Source organism: Neolamprologus brichardi, chromosome 14 (assembly GCF_056152115.1).
Source record: "Neolamprologus brichardi isolate AB-2024 chromosome 14, ASM5615211v1, whole genome shotgun sequence".
Lineage (NCBI taxonomy): Eukaryota > Metazoa > Chordata > Actinopteri > Cichliformes > Cichlidae > Neolamprologus > Neolamprologus brichardi.
Window position 1 is genome coordinate 35,365,146 of NC_142117.1, and position 13,827 is coordinate 35,378,972.

General features: G+C 38.5%; 1 protein-coding gene across 1 annotated transcript in view; it reads right to left on the minus strand.

Annotated features, from left to right (window-relative positions):
• The window catches only part of LOC102795233 (calpain-5), a 33,649-nt gene extending 22,897 nt beyond the window's left edge, over positions 1-10,752 (minus strand). The window contains exons 1-2 of the mRNA XM_087851238.1: positions 10,405-10,752; positions 1,439-1,598 (exon numbers count right to left, since the gene is read on the minus strand). Coding sequence (XP_087707364.1) covers positions 1,439-1,594 — 156 coding nt within the window. The 5' untranslated portion in view covers positions 1,595-1,598; positions 10,405-10,752. The remainder of the gene's footprint in view (positions 1-1,438; positions 1,599-10,404) is intronic.
• Between the last annotated feature and the right edge of the window lie 3,075 nt (positions 10,753-13,827).

Consider the following 13,827-nt stretch of genomic DNA (forward strand, 5'->3'; position numbering starts at 1 on the left):
GTTACACCTGGTAAAGCACCAATGCTGATCTTTTTTATTAAAGATGAAAGAATTTAGACAGTTTTTTACTCTCAGTGATGCCGCAATGTTCGTTTGACTTTGGGACCTGAAGCAGACGGAGTTTAGGACCCAGATTACTCCCAGATTTACGAGCACCTTAGTCCGACAAATACAGTAATAACAACGGCCGCTTGCATGTTCTACAAAAAAAAAAAAAAAGTGTTTTGTTGTGTATCTGACGGACAAACACCAAACCAGCGAAGTTGCACCATTTTTAAAAACCAATTCTGGTTCATCTGTTTCACTCAACAATCCGCTTTTCCCCATTGAAAACAAAGGCACTGCGCATGCGCGTTTTACCCATATTCTATCTCGATATTTCATTTTCTTATCGTTGCCTAACATTGTACCGGTATTACCGTGAACGGTATAATATGGCCCAGCCCTAGTCACAGTTGTATTTAACTGTTATATTTAACAAGAACAGCTCAGTCAAAAGCTTCACAGAAGGTGCTTTTTGCTCAGGGTGAGTGTGAAGACGACCAGTTGTAAAGCACTTCACACCGGTCACAATAGAAAAGTAAATTCAAGTTCCTTTTGTTCAGTAACTACCAGAAACTGCTTACAACATGAACACACACACGCACACACACACACACACAACTCCTTGCTGCTGGCTTGAAATTCCATGAATTCCTCTCCCATTCAGCCCCTTTAACCTCTCCTCTCTTTATATGGAGCCTTGTCTCATGATCACCACCGCCATTCCCAGCCTACTGCCTCTGTCCGTCTCCACTGTGAATAAACAGCTGACCCTTCATCTCTGATGTATCGCTAACTCTCCACCTTCTTTGAGTTTACTGCGTTCTTCTTTCACACAGGCATAAAATAAGAGCTCTACAAAAGATTGCCTGCACAGATGAATATGCAGCTGATCCCACTGAGCTGTAAAAGATGGAAACAAGCACCAAACACTGAGAACTGCAGTTCCTCTAGTGGCCACTTGAGGCTGCCTTTATAAGAAACTCAGTCCCCATAGCTCCCATGTTAAAATGACCACCTTTTCAGCAGAAATAAACATGTTTTAAAGTGTGTGACTAAAAGCAGGGCTGGCCTCTATGGATAGTTTCCCCTTTTATAACGACTCTGTGAGGGCTTATTCTCTTTTATACCTCATCTCAGGGTTATATGAGCAGCTGTAGCTGATATTTAAAGACACTGAAACAGACCTCACAACTGTGTTTGTTTTCTGGCCTGTTATGTGATGCAAACCATCAAAGAAAATATATTTTTTAAAATACTGCTAACCTGACTGATTTTACTTTGCAAAATATAATCTGTCGTCATTATTATTATTTTCCACATGTATATAATACATATCAGAATAATTGTGCAGCACTACTACTTCCCCTCTCAGTAAAACATTATTTTCACTCACATTTGGCCTTTTCCAGGTGACTCGCCCAATTTGGTTTCGCTGGTAGAACAGAGACTGGTCGGAGGTGGGGAACAGAGGGTCTTCAAACAGAGTTCCTTGATGCTGGCACTGCCTCCTCAGAGCAGAGAAAGACTGACCCTCGTACGGCACCGCCATCCTCCTGCACAGAAACAAAATGCTTTACAATGAAGCACAAACAGCATTTACACGATATATAATCACTGACTCCTCCTCACTATCAGAGGGCTGTGCTGTGAGGAAGGATAAGGGGTTTCATTAGTTAGCCTCCTATGAAGTGTTGTAAAGTTTATCAACATATGCAAAACATGAAAAGACTGGAAAACAGCATCACCATTGCATTCACTTGTAATTAGGCCATGTCGTATTGACTCACAGGTTTGCTGCCTTCCCTTGCAGGCGTTGGTCTTACTGACCTTATTCCTCACACACACCCACAGTCTGTGTAGCGTGCTCAACCTCTTTATATTGTTCTAATATTACAGTTTTATGTGAAATGACTGTTCACACCATGTGACCATGGAATGGGGAATCGCAGCTTGACACATCCAATCAATAACCGCCTTCACTTACTGCACAGACAGATTGTTGATGTTACAGTAAGTGAATTCAGATAGTATCAAAAACATATCTGGTTATGTTGAATTTAATTTCAACCACAACACATCAAATGAGTCTGTCTGAATTTGGAGGTCAGTCTAAAGGAAGAGACTTCACCATAATAACCATGGACATTATATTTAACATTTCAACACTATTTAGCCACTATACAACCCTAACCAACAGCAGCATGATTAGCATCACGAGTCATGTTTTAGGAAGGTGTGCGAATATGCAGGAAGGGCTGTATTCTTAATAAAACAAAAACCTCTTATTAATGATAAAAAGCCATAACAACTGATTAATCTTCTATATTTCCGATTAAAACTTTGAGTTACAGAAGATAAAAACACTGATTGTGTCATGAGAGGATTAGAGGGATCAAATGTAGAATCTCACAGACAAAATAAACTGATAACTGAGAAAGAGTCAAAAAATATATCCAAACAACCAAGAGGAGCGAAGGGAAACCCGACAAAGTGAAACACAGGAAACATTGCAGAAGGAAAAAATAATCAGGAAACCAGCAGGAAGCTAAATTAACAGAGAACTTCAAAGTAAAAGAGGAAATAAAGAATACAACAGAAAACAGTCAGAGATTTCTAAGAAGCCTCAGCGTCTCCTGATCCTGTTCAAGGCCTCAAACTGCACACAGAGCTGTGGATGAGGATTAATAACAAGGGAGTACTTCTTTAAAACTCCTTAAACACGCACAACACACACACACAAGATAGCCAGATCATCATCAGTCATGTGACAGGAGAGCAAACAGAAACTCGGGCGCTCATGTTTGACTACGGATCGGCAGCAAAGTAAATACACGATCAAAGTTTCATGCCTGTGTGAAAGTGTAGTGACATTAAAGCCTGATCTGACCAAAAACGTCCTAACAGCAGCTTCAGCTTCCTGTCAGATAAATAAAAAGTGAGACAAAAAGAGGAAGGGCTGTGCTTTTGTTTCCCAGGTGGAGAAACCAGAGGCCTGCTGGGTATATTTTTATTTTGTTTTCCAGGAACGGGATTGCATCCAGATTCAGAGTGACTCACTGAGGTTAGAGCATGTTTTCTCACACTGATCTACAGAGAAGGACTGACCACAGGACTTCAGCTGAAAGCATTCCTCAATTAAACACTGCATTCATTGCAGGAGAGCTGCAGATGCCACTTAGTACTAAATAATAAATAACTAAATACATTTTTATTTATATAGCACCTTTCAAGACAGAATCACAAAGTGCTGCACATAAGATTACAAGTCATAAAAAGATTTAAAAAGAGAAAATAAAAACAGGCAAAAAATTAACTAAAAGCAGTTTTAAAAAGGTGAGTTTTGAGTTGTTTTTTTAAAAACAGCGACTGAGTCCACAGTTCTTAATGTTTGGGGGAGAGAGCTCCACAGTCTCGGGGCCACAGTGGCAAAAGCTCTGTCACCCTTAGTCCTCCTCTTAGTATTTTTTAAAGCAAGTAAGCCCTGATCAGATGACCTCAAAGACCTGCTAGGGACATAGGGGTGTAGCAGATCAAAGATGTAGGCTGGTGCCAGTCCGTGCACAGCTCTGTAGGTCAAGACCAGGATCTTAAAATGGACTCTAAATTTAACAGGAAGCCAGTGTAACTGAGATAACAACGGTGTCACATGTGAGTACTTGGAGGATTTTGTCAAAAGCCTAGCTGCAGCGTTTTGCACAACCTGCAGACGATCCAGAGAACCTTTGCTTAGACACATAAACAGCGAATTACAATAATCCAAGCGTGACGAAATAAAAGCATGTATAGCAATCTCGAGTTCAGAGCGAGATAAAACCGGGCTTAGCCTAGCCACATTTCTTAAATGATAAAAACAAGACTGAACCAGCGATTTCACATGCCCATCCAATGTGAGACTCGAGTCAAAGGTGACACCTAAATTCCTGATAGAGGATTTAACATAGAGTGAGAGAGGACCAAGGGCTTTCACTATCTGCGATAAAAATCTATCATGTGATGTTCAGATATTCAGGATACATTAAAGGCAGATTTTTTTTGTTTTTAAAAAGTGACTACCGGGTAAAATAAGTCACTGTGGCAGGGCGTGGTTTGTGGCTCAGTTGCAGGGGAGGGGTGGATCAGTGGGTTCAGGGTGTGGTGTCAGGACAGGCTGATCAAAACAGGTGTTCTTCAACACCTGGTCATGCCTTCCCCATTTCCATAGGGTCACAGCTGTGTGCTTCGGGTCCTTTTTGTGTCACAGTGGTGCCGAAACCCAGGAGCTCATCGACCCGTGGCATGGGATAAGCATCAAACTGTGACAGTCACCTTATTTATAAGGACACTCAGAAACAACTGTGCTGTACAGCTAAAAGAATACAATAAGAAAATCAATAAAACTGAAAACAACAAATAAAGTCATTAGAAGTGAGTCACATTAAAAGACTCAGAAAAAGAAACAGAAGCTTAACAACACGTACAGGCAGGACAATCAGCCTTCAAAACAATGCCACAGTTATGAAAACTGACATGCGTATGTCTATGTATGAAATTACTGGACTGACATGAATCTACCTCTGCTCAGACTGAGCTCCCATGCAGACTCTTCACTGGAATCATCAGGCCCGTTTGTAATGATATCACTGTCAAATAAGGCCAATAAACACGGAGATGATGCTGAACAGAGCAGAACAATGAGCGCGTGTGTTTTCCCCAACAAATTAGATTCCTGCTTGGTGGTCTGGTTCAACAAACACAGCAACAGAACGGCTTTCCCGAATGATGCAGAAAACACTGAACAAGTACACGGCCTCCCTTTTAGTTTACTTCCTGTTTTATTTGAAACTTGGCTCCTCCTTTGTGCTTTTCCCCACTCGATGGAGTATTAGGGCCAGATTAAGAAAAAATATATTATTGACCATTCTGACACTAAAGTCAAACTTTCAGGATTAAAGTCGTAATTCTACTTTGAGAGAAAAAAAACGGAAATGTTTTTCTCATATTTTAGTTACTGTACTGAAGTCTGGGGGAATACATATGAGAATACTATAAAACCTCTAAACTTATTACAGAAGAAAGTGATACGAATGATTCATAATGTTAAATATAGAGAACATACAAATAAATTATTTATAAAATCGAAATTATTAAAATTAGGAGATTTAGTGAAATTACGGACACTATTAATTATGTTTAAGGCTAAAAATAATATTTTGCCCTTTAAGTTACAAAGAGTATTTTTATTGTGTTCAGGGGGAGAAGATAGAAGGAAATTTTATTTTAAGCATCAGTTTGCTAGGACTACACAAAGATTAATGAGTCCAACGGTTAGGGGTATACGACTGTGGAACTCACTTCATTATAATTTAAAGAATTGTATAAATTTACATTGTTTTAAAAAGTGTTACATGCTTAAACCGATAACTCAATATGAAGAATGTGAATGAAATTGGAGTTCATTGAAAAAGGATCCATTATAATTTTTGTTTTATTTATTTTAATTTTAATTTTTCTCCTTGTTACTATGTGGAGTGGTTCTGATTGTAAATGTGTTGTTTGGTTTGGGTTAGGACCGGAGATAAATGTTAATGTTGGTTTGTTCCCTGATTTTTGGTGCCCACTTGTAATATAAATTGGATTGTAGATAGGGGGCAGAGTTTAATAAGAATATTTTCTTCTTCCTGCTCCTTTTCACACATGGTTGTAGTGTTTTTGATAGAAAGTGTGGTTGGTTTGTTTGAATTTTTTTTTGTACCAAGTGTGAAATAAATAAATAAATAAATAAAATAAATAAATCTTCACATTTGGATTTTTTCTCCTCAGAATACATTCTCAACGGTTTTTTGAATTTATTCTAAAAAAGCAATCTAATTTTTTTTCTCTAAATGTAGTCTAAACTCTGTTGTGCCTTAGCGCCTCTGTCAGGGCCGGCGTTTTATCTCACTCTCCCTCGTTTTTGTTTGTTTTCAAATGAACTATTATTTCACTGGAGTTCATTCCCGAGTCTCAGGAGCTTTTGTTAAACGTCCCCGTTTCCTCCCGTCATCGGCACACAGAGTCCTCCTGCCAACATTTACTAACTACAAACTAAACGTGACACACTTATGGATGTAAAATGACTTTGATAAAACTCAAAACACTTTAAATATTTCAAGATTTAAACTGAAGACCTTTATATTCATGTGGACAAAATTACAGTTAAGCCAAGTTCACATGACACATGACAAAAACAAAACAAAACAGTAAAACAACCAGTAACACAAAAAGAATAAAGTTTCAGAAATATAAAAATACTGAACTTACATCATGTAAATAATAACTTTACATGTTTAGATCCTCTAACATGAACGTATTTATTGCTTTTTAAATGCAGCTGAAATGAACCTTTATTACTTGGGTTTTATCTGCAGAGCTTTTAAATTTCAGAAGCGCTTCTACAGAAAACGGCTCGTAAGACATCTGAAGGTTGAGAGAAAGTAAGAATAAACATCAAATGTACGACAGAGTAAAAAAGAGCAGCCAGTAAACATTTCTGAAGAGAAGCACGCAGACCCTGAGAGGATCTGAGCGAGCGTCTGTTTGGTAGAAACCACTGTGACCTTCTTCAGCAGCGTTACTGAGAAATGACTCACTGCCTGATGGGAGGAGGGGGCCGCTATGATTTTCTGTGTCTCGTATTTACAGCCATTTTTAATAAGTCGTGGCAAATTAGTGGCACCAATAACAGATTGATCACCAATAAGATGGCGTCTCTACTGATTTGCATGAACAGTTGATTTGCAGTTATTTGACTTGAAGATGAAAGTAAAAAATGTTTCAATACTGCTTTTGTTTCTGGGGGTCTGTTATTGTTCCTCAAAATGAATGTAGTTATATGTAAAGTTCCTGTTTTGAGGTGGTTTTCCTACGTGACTTTATCAAGTTTATTCAGATTTTATGAATGTAAATGTGTTAAAGAGACAGCACGCTGTTTCTAAGGACATTAAAATGTAAGGTGTGATGATATAAAGCAGATGTGATGTACGTTTATATCCTGTTACGGTGGCAGACATTCACACTGAAGTGCAGAGTTCACACCAGTACAGCTGTGCAATTAAATATGAATTTGATTTACAACCTTGGCTTTCATTGAATATTTATATTAACAGGATAATAAAGATAAATAATTATCGTGCTGCATTTGGTATTATAGTAATGCTCTCATTTCATCACATCCTCTTCCTGCTCTTAAGTCCCTCCATAAAAATCTCAACCCAGCAGAATTTGAATTAATGGAAATCCTCTTAATTAAAAGAACAATTTTTCATGTGTAAGATAAATAACTGTAATCTCAGTACTGATTGAAATAACCTATTATGATTTCTGCCATAAAGGAGCAACAAAAGTTTAGAGTCTCGGTTTCAGACCGTTTTCCCCCCTACAGAAGCCCCACCCACCAGCTGTTCACACTTACCCTTTGTAAGTGGCATCCAATCAGAAGAAAGTTGGCTTATAAATCCTCTAAAATCATGTTGATGTCAAAAGAGAACATCAGTTTCCAACAATGGCGGCAGCTAGTTAGTTTTAATATTACTCTTATTATTCTTTCTGGGTCACAAAATAAACGTTTAACATATTTTCAGGCGAGAATGTAGCTGTGTAAACCTCAAATATCTGCTCAGTTTATCAAGACACCACATACTTTCAAAAGCACTCCGACGTTTTCGGAGACATCTGTTACCCACTAGCTCGATAGTTAGCTGGGGGCTAGGCTAACTAGAGCCGTGAGAACACCGGACTCCCGGCAAATCGTTTTCAAACCCACCGCCGTCTTTCGCTACTCAGGTTAAACATACATAAGTCACTTAGATAACTTAAAAATGTTATTGTTTGGCTTTTTTCAGTATTTTATTTGTTCCTGAGTGAATCGGTTTGGCTGAGATTAAAGTTATAGTTTTTACACAGCTGAATAAACGTCAAGCAGACAGCTGATTATCAGAAGTGTGAGATGCTCGAGAATTTACTCCGGTGTCCTGTTATATTTTAGATAGCAAGGAGTTTATTAAACTTCACCGAAACAATCTGCAAATGTCATTAAAATTTAATAAACTATCATCTTGTCTTTATTGTTAGTTAGCACATACCTTAAACACTTAAAGCTGTAAGCTAATGATAGTTATATAAGAACAGATGCTGCTGGTGCAATAAGCTGTACGTTTTACGTCCAATGGATGATGATCTGATTAGTCGACTAATCGCAAAAAAATTAATCGGTGACTAGTCGACTATCAAAATAATCGTTTGTGGCAGCCCTAGTTCACGCCAATAAAACCAGTATAGCAAGACTTTATGAATCAGCAGATGGAGCTCATAACGCTTGAGGGGTCGTCCACTTTGGGCCAGTCGGTGCAACTTCAGGCTGAGCTTTATTAGATCACTGTGGCTCTGTGCACAGATTAAACTTTGTGCAGGCCCCTTAATCCCACACAGACATTCAAGCCCAGAGGTGCCACTATTGCTCACCTGGTTGAGCTGCCACCCATATACCAAAAGCTGGAGTCTGGTCCAGAGTACTTCCCAAGTGTCACTCCCCCTCAAGATAAATTGCTAAAAATAAATCTTAAAAAAAAAACCCAACTTGCCCTGTTTGGATTTATTTTTATCTGAATGGATTTATTTTCTATTGTTTTACATCTCTTTCATATTTGTGCCTTTATTGTTTTATTCAGACTGCTATAAGGGCGTCTATTTAAAAGAGGGCTTGAGCTTTATCACCTATACCCTGTTTACAAAAAGGTGGTAATAAACGGGTGAAGGAGTCAAACTATTTGTTTCACATAGAGGATGAAGTGAGGGGCTGCAAAAAAAAGTGCAAGACATACAAGCATTCATTTGAACTACGAATAGTGCAAAGCTACTGTAAAAGAGCCCAAGAATAAAAATGTGGGCCGTACCTTATAACAAAACCCAATATTTATCAGATAACTGCAGGAGGCAAGGAAAGCTTTACAAATGCTCCCTAAGTCACCAATTACACCCTCTCAAACACACTCACACAGTCGACAGGACCCTTTGAGTCACTCAGGTAAGGTCTAACAGACACTGATCGGACACCTGTCAGTCAAAACAGCCACGCCCCTTACTATATATATTGAAATTCAAACAGGTGAGTTATTAACAAATCAACCCTCATTTTCAGGACTTTTATAGTGGAGAGCCAAAAATTAAAAAGTTGGTTCAGAGGTTTGGGTTTTTCCTTTAATTTGTCACCCAATGGAATCTGCTAACCAATGCAATTTATTAAACTCAGACTTAAGAAGTCAATTTGTTGACAGGTTTATGCAAGAGGTGAAGGAAAGACAACATATTTCATGAGGTGTAACGTCTGCAGCAGTTTCAGGACAAACACCTTGAACACATCTGTTTACATCAGTCTGCTAATAACAGCTGCAGGTTGCTCGTCTTCCTCCTTCCAGCAGCTGTAAAGCTACTGTGTTGTGACGTGACTGGATTAACCCCTGGTATCTACAGACAGAGAGCTTTAACCATGGAGCAATAAGACCAATACCAGCCAGACATGGGTGTGGTTTCATGCGGGCACGAACAGACAACGGATGTGTGACACAAACAGCCCAAAGCAGATGTTGAAACATCGCATGATGTGTGATATCATGTGACATCACAAAAATGCGTGTGGGGTGAAGAATTTTCACAAGAATCTGCACCACAGTCCACCTGCCTCACTCTGCCTCAGATGAGATGACATTAATGAAGACTTTCGATGTTTACAGCTTTGTAAAGACACCCGGAGAGAGACTAAAATCAAACCGGAAACTCAAACGTTAACCATTAAAATGACTTACAATATCCCTATACGTTTCTTTCGTTATTCTTGAAACTACACCACGCAAACACTTCTTTTCTATTTTATCTTTTGTTTGTAGTCGAGTCTTATTCCACGAGCTACACTACTAAACCCATTCAAAATCTTGCAACAGTTTTTAATCGTTGCCTTTATTTTGAAGGGCGCGCCGGATGTGTAAGTGAAAGCTAGCTAGCTTAAAAGATGAAGTTTTGCTCGAAGTTTTTTTTATTATTCCTCAATCTTGTGATCTTAAGTGAAGGCGAGGAAATCGAAAGCGTGAACAAATACAGAAAGCCCTTTGCTGTAGGGCAGCTCTGTAGCACAATATTCATCTTTTTCCAGCGTTTTCTTATTTTAACGCAAAGACTCCAACAGTTCTGCGTTCCGTTTGCTAAGGAAAAAAGCGGCAAATTTAATAAAATATATTTGCATGAAAAAACAACAACCCAAAAAGTATTTAATAAGAGTTCCAGAGTGATTTACGACTGCAGAAGTAACTGCATTTCAGCAACGAGTTAGCTGTAACTAATTATATTCACCTGGAAATGGTTGTGTTTTGGTTCGGGGTCCCTGGCTGCTTCACTCCGCGTCTCTCGCTCTTTTCACGGGTGGTTTTGGCGTGTTCTCCCTGCTGTCAGCTCGGTGATGTGAGGACGTTTCTTTTGGTTACTTTGCGACCCTAAAAATAAAAACCACACAGAAACAGGCAGGAGGAGCTTCTGCACTGCTGTCACACCGACCAGCCCGCCTTCACCGAGGGAGGATATGCGTTCACGTACCGCTCAGACAAACCACTCCTCTCTCCTTTAATCATTTTTGGATTAAAGCGCTAAATCGAAGTAGAGATTGAGGAGGGATGGCACATTTATGAGATAAAAACTTACAAATTAAACTTTACAAGCAAAGTTACAAGAAAAAAAAGACCGTTTTTAAAAAGCTAGCAATTTTACAAAAAATACAGTGGAAAAAAGAAAGAATTTGTCAACTTTACTTTGGAAAAAATGTTTATTTTTAAGAAAAAAGTACAAATATATAAAAAAACCTGTAAAATTTACAAAATAAATTATAAGGAATACCCCCCCCCCCCCCCCAATTCTAATAAACTAACCAAACAAACAAAACTGTTAACTTTACACAAAAAATCTTAACGCTGTAAACAAAACACTGAAATAACCATTAAAAACTGTAAAATGAAATCAAATTAAAACAAATTCAGTAACAGTAGGTGATAAATTAATTAAGATCAGATTATTTTTATCACGGAATTATTTACAATTAAAATTTTAAACAAGAAAAACGTCTTACTATGTTTTAAGCTGTAAGTTATTCATAGACGCGTTCCTTCTGGGCTTTTTGTTAAACAACGCTGACCTCTGGTGTTTGTTCCAGTAATTGACATGAGAGAACCATAAACACATGCATCATACTTACTACTTCTACTGCTAATACCAGTACTGCTGATAATAAACATTAACATTTTAGCAATATTAATTGAAGTTTTATTTAATCAATAAATCCCCTGTCATTAAAATGCCTTCATGAAAAGAATAGAGACCACAAAGACAAACCCCTGCAAGGTTAAGCAAATTATTTCAGAAAGAGGTAGCACAACAGAAACAGATAAAATAAAATAAAGCAAGAACTAGCAAGTAATATGACCTACAAAGACCAAGCATAAGTTTCTTCCTCATAAAAACCATTAGTGAGTCCTTTACCACATTCTTTTTATCTTTTAATTCAAGAGAAGTTTTCATAGACTTGATGTAGGTGTGTGTGACGGATCACCTCAGCTGTGTAGTCAGGCATCACCTGGTGTTCTCTCCAATGCTGCTGGTTCTCCATTCTTTTTGCCACAAACTCCTCCAGCTGGTGGATTCGCTGCTCCACCTTCATTTTTAAATCTCTCTTTTGTGTTTCAGATGTATCGCTACATTCTTCCACAACACCTGTGAGTACTGTCACCTCAGTGATTTTACAAAAGAGAAAGTTGATGCGTGTTGCCTGAAGTTGTTGCATTGTTCTTGCAGCTTCACACACACTGAGGCACTGGATTCGTTTCAAACTCATACCCAGGTGTTGTTTTTCTTTGTTTCCACAGCTTGTGCTATTCATCTTCAGTAAACCTTTTACTTTAAAGGTTTCAAATCACAGTCTCTTCTGTGCTGCCATTACTTTCTTCAGATTTACTTCTATACAGTTTTAGGCTTTGCTTGGCCTATTTCATGTTTCATAGGTACCCTCAGCCCAGCTCGTTCAGATTAGCACATCTTATTTAGCATGGTCCAGTACTCCACACTCAAATGTGAATAACCAGCAATTAATCTGTGATTGAAGACACTTTTGCTAAGGCCAGAATGAACTGTTATGAGTTTTGTGTACTCCCAGCTTACTTTTAGTACTTTCCGGGGAGTCGTCCATTCGTGTTTATAAAATAGAGGTCAGTGGTACTAAGAATCAAGACTCTGTATATCCGAGGAGGTGGTGCGTACATGTACTGTATCAGTGTAATCAACCACAGGCAGATACCTGTCTGCACAGGGAGAAATAACACAAGCAGATAATTACCTGTTTCCTGTGTTTGTTTATAGCAAGTAAAACAGTTTAAAGCAGCTCTGTTCAACACCTTACCAGATGTAAAATGTTTACAATTTAAAACTGCATCTTTACTCTATATCTATATATCTTTAAGCCCAACTCATAATGGACTATCTTACTTTGGAACATGAATTCGAGAGAAAGAGAACACTATGGGGTTAAAGGGGTTAGGGTGCTCACTGACCTCACAGTCCATTTACTGTTATTCTGAAGTTGTGTGAGAAGTGCAGGTTGTACAGAAGGCAGGTGAAAACAAAGCCACTGTCAGTGTGACGTTATTAATCTTTAACACCATCACAGCAGAAGACATCCACAGAGTCATGTGAGAAACTGCACTTTACACTTTGCTGGAGGAAACTGTAGCAGCAGCAGCACGAGCATCAGAGCCACGAGATCGGACTTAAAGGGATAACACGACCACATTAGGAAGGAACCGTATCAGGTAAATATGAAACACGTGGGCTCTACTTTAGCTGCTTTATTATTTAAACGGTACTCAAAGATTCACTCTTTTTGGTTTGAGTTTGTTTGCTGTGAACCAACTCACTCAACAGTTCACCTCATAAAATAATTTAAAAAGGTTGAGAGCAGAACTGAAGTATTTTCTAAAATACCGTCTCACTGTGGACGGTTTGTCATCTGATTTATTCGCACTGACTTGTTTCTCCTAAAGCTGTAGGGGTCCTGTGATGTGTTCAGGTGCTCTTTTATTGTGAGTAAAAAACCTGAATCATCACTTTAAACAGCTGACTTTGAAACTTTGAATAGAATGACAGTAAAGTCCTTTACAAGCACTCCTGTTACACCTTTAACAGAACAGAGTGGTTTTGCATAACTCACAATTTGATTTACTCCTGATGCATCTTATATGGTGCTGCCAAGATGCTTGTTGTAATTAAATTTACAGCTCACTCAAGTAGTTTACTCGCCAGAGCAGGAATTTGATGGAAGTAATGGGACTGCTTCTTTTTTTGGATCTTGCCACAGTAACTTTGCACGATACACGATTCACAGTAGTCTTTATTTTATCCTGGCTGTTTTCTGTAACAAGCTGTTTTAGCTTTTCGCCCTTGTTTGCATTTACCTTCTAAACTAAAAGCTCCTTACCACAAGCTGGGAATGTTTTCAGCTGCTCTTCTTCTGACTTGCAGGTCTAGCATTCACTTTCTTTCAGCTCCGTTCTGCATCTACAAGCGCCACTTTCTTCCTAACTTGAATCATTGTAATTTTACTGGCTGCTGTTTTTAGACTGAATTTGGACACTAAAGAAGCATACATTTAATTTCATGTGCGATCACACACTCGTGTATTTTACTGCCCTCAAACTGTAAAAACCAGCTGAATTTTATTTCCTCTGCAGGTTTAAA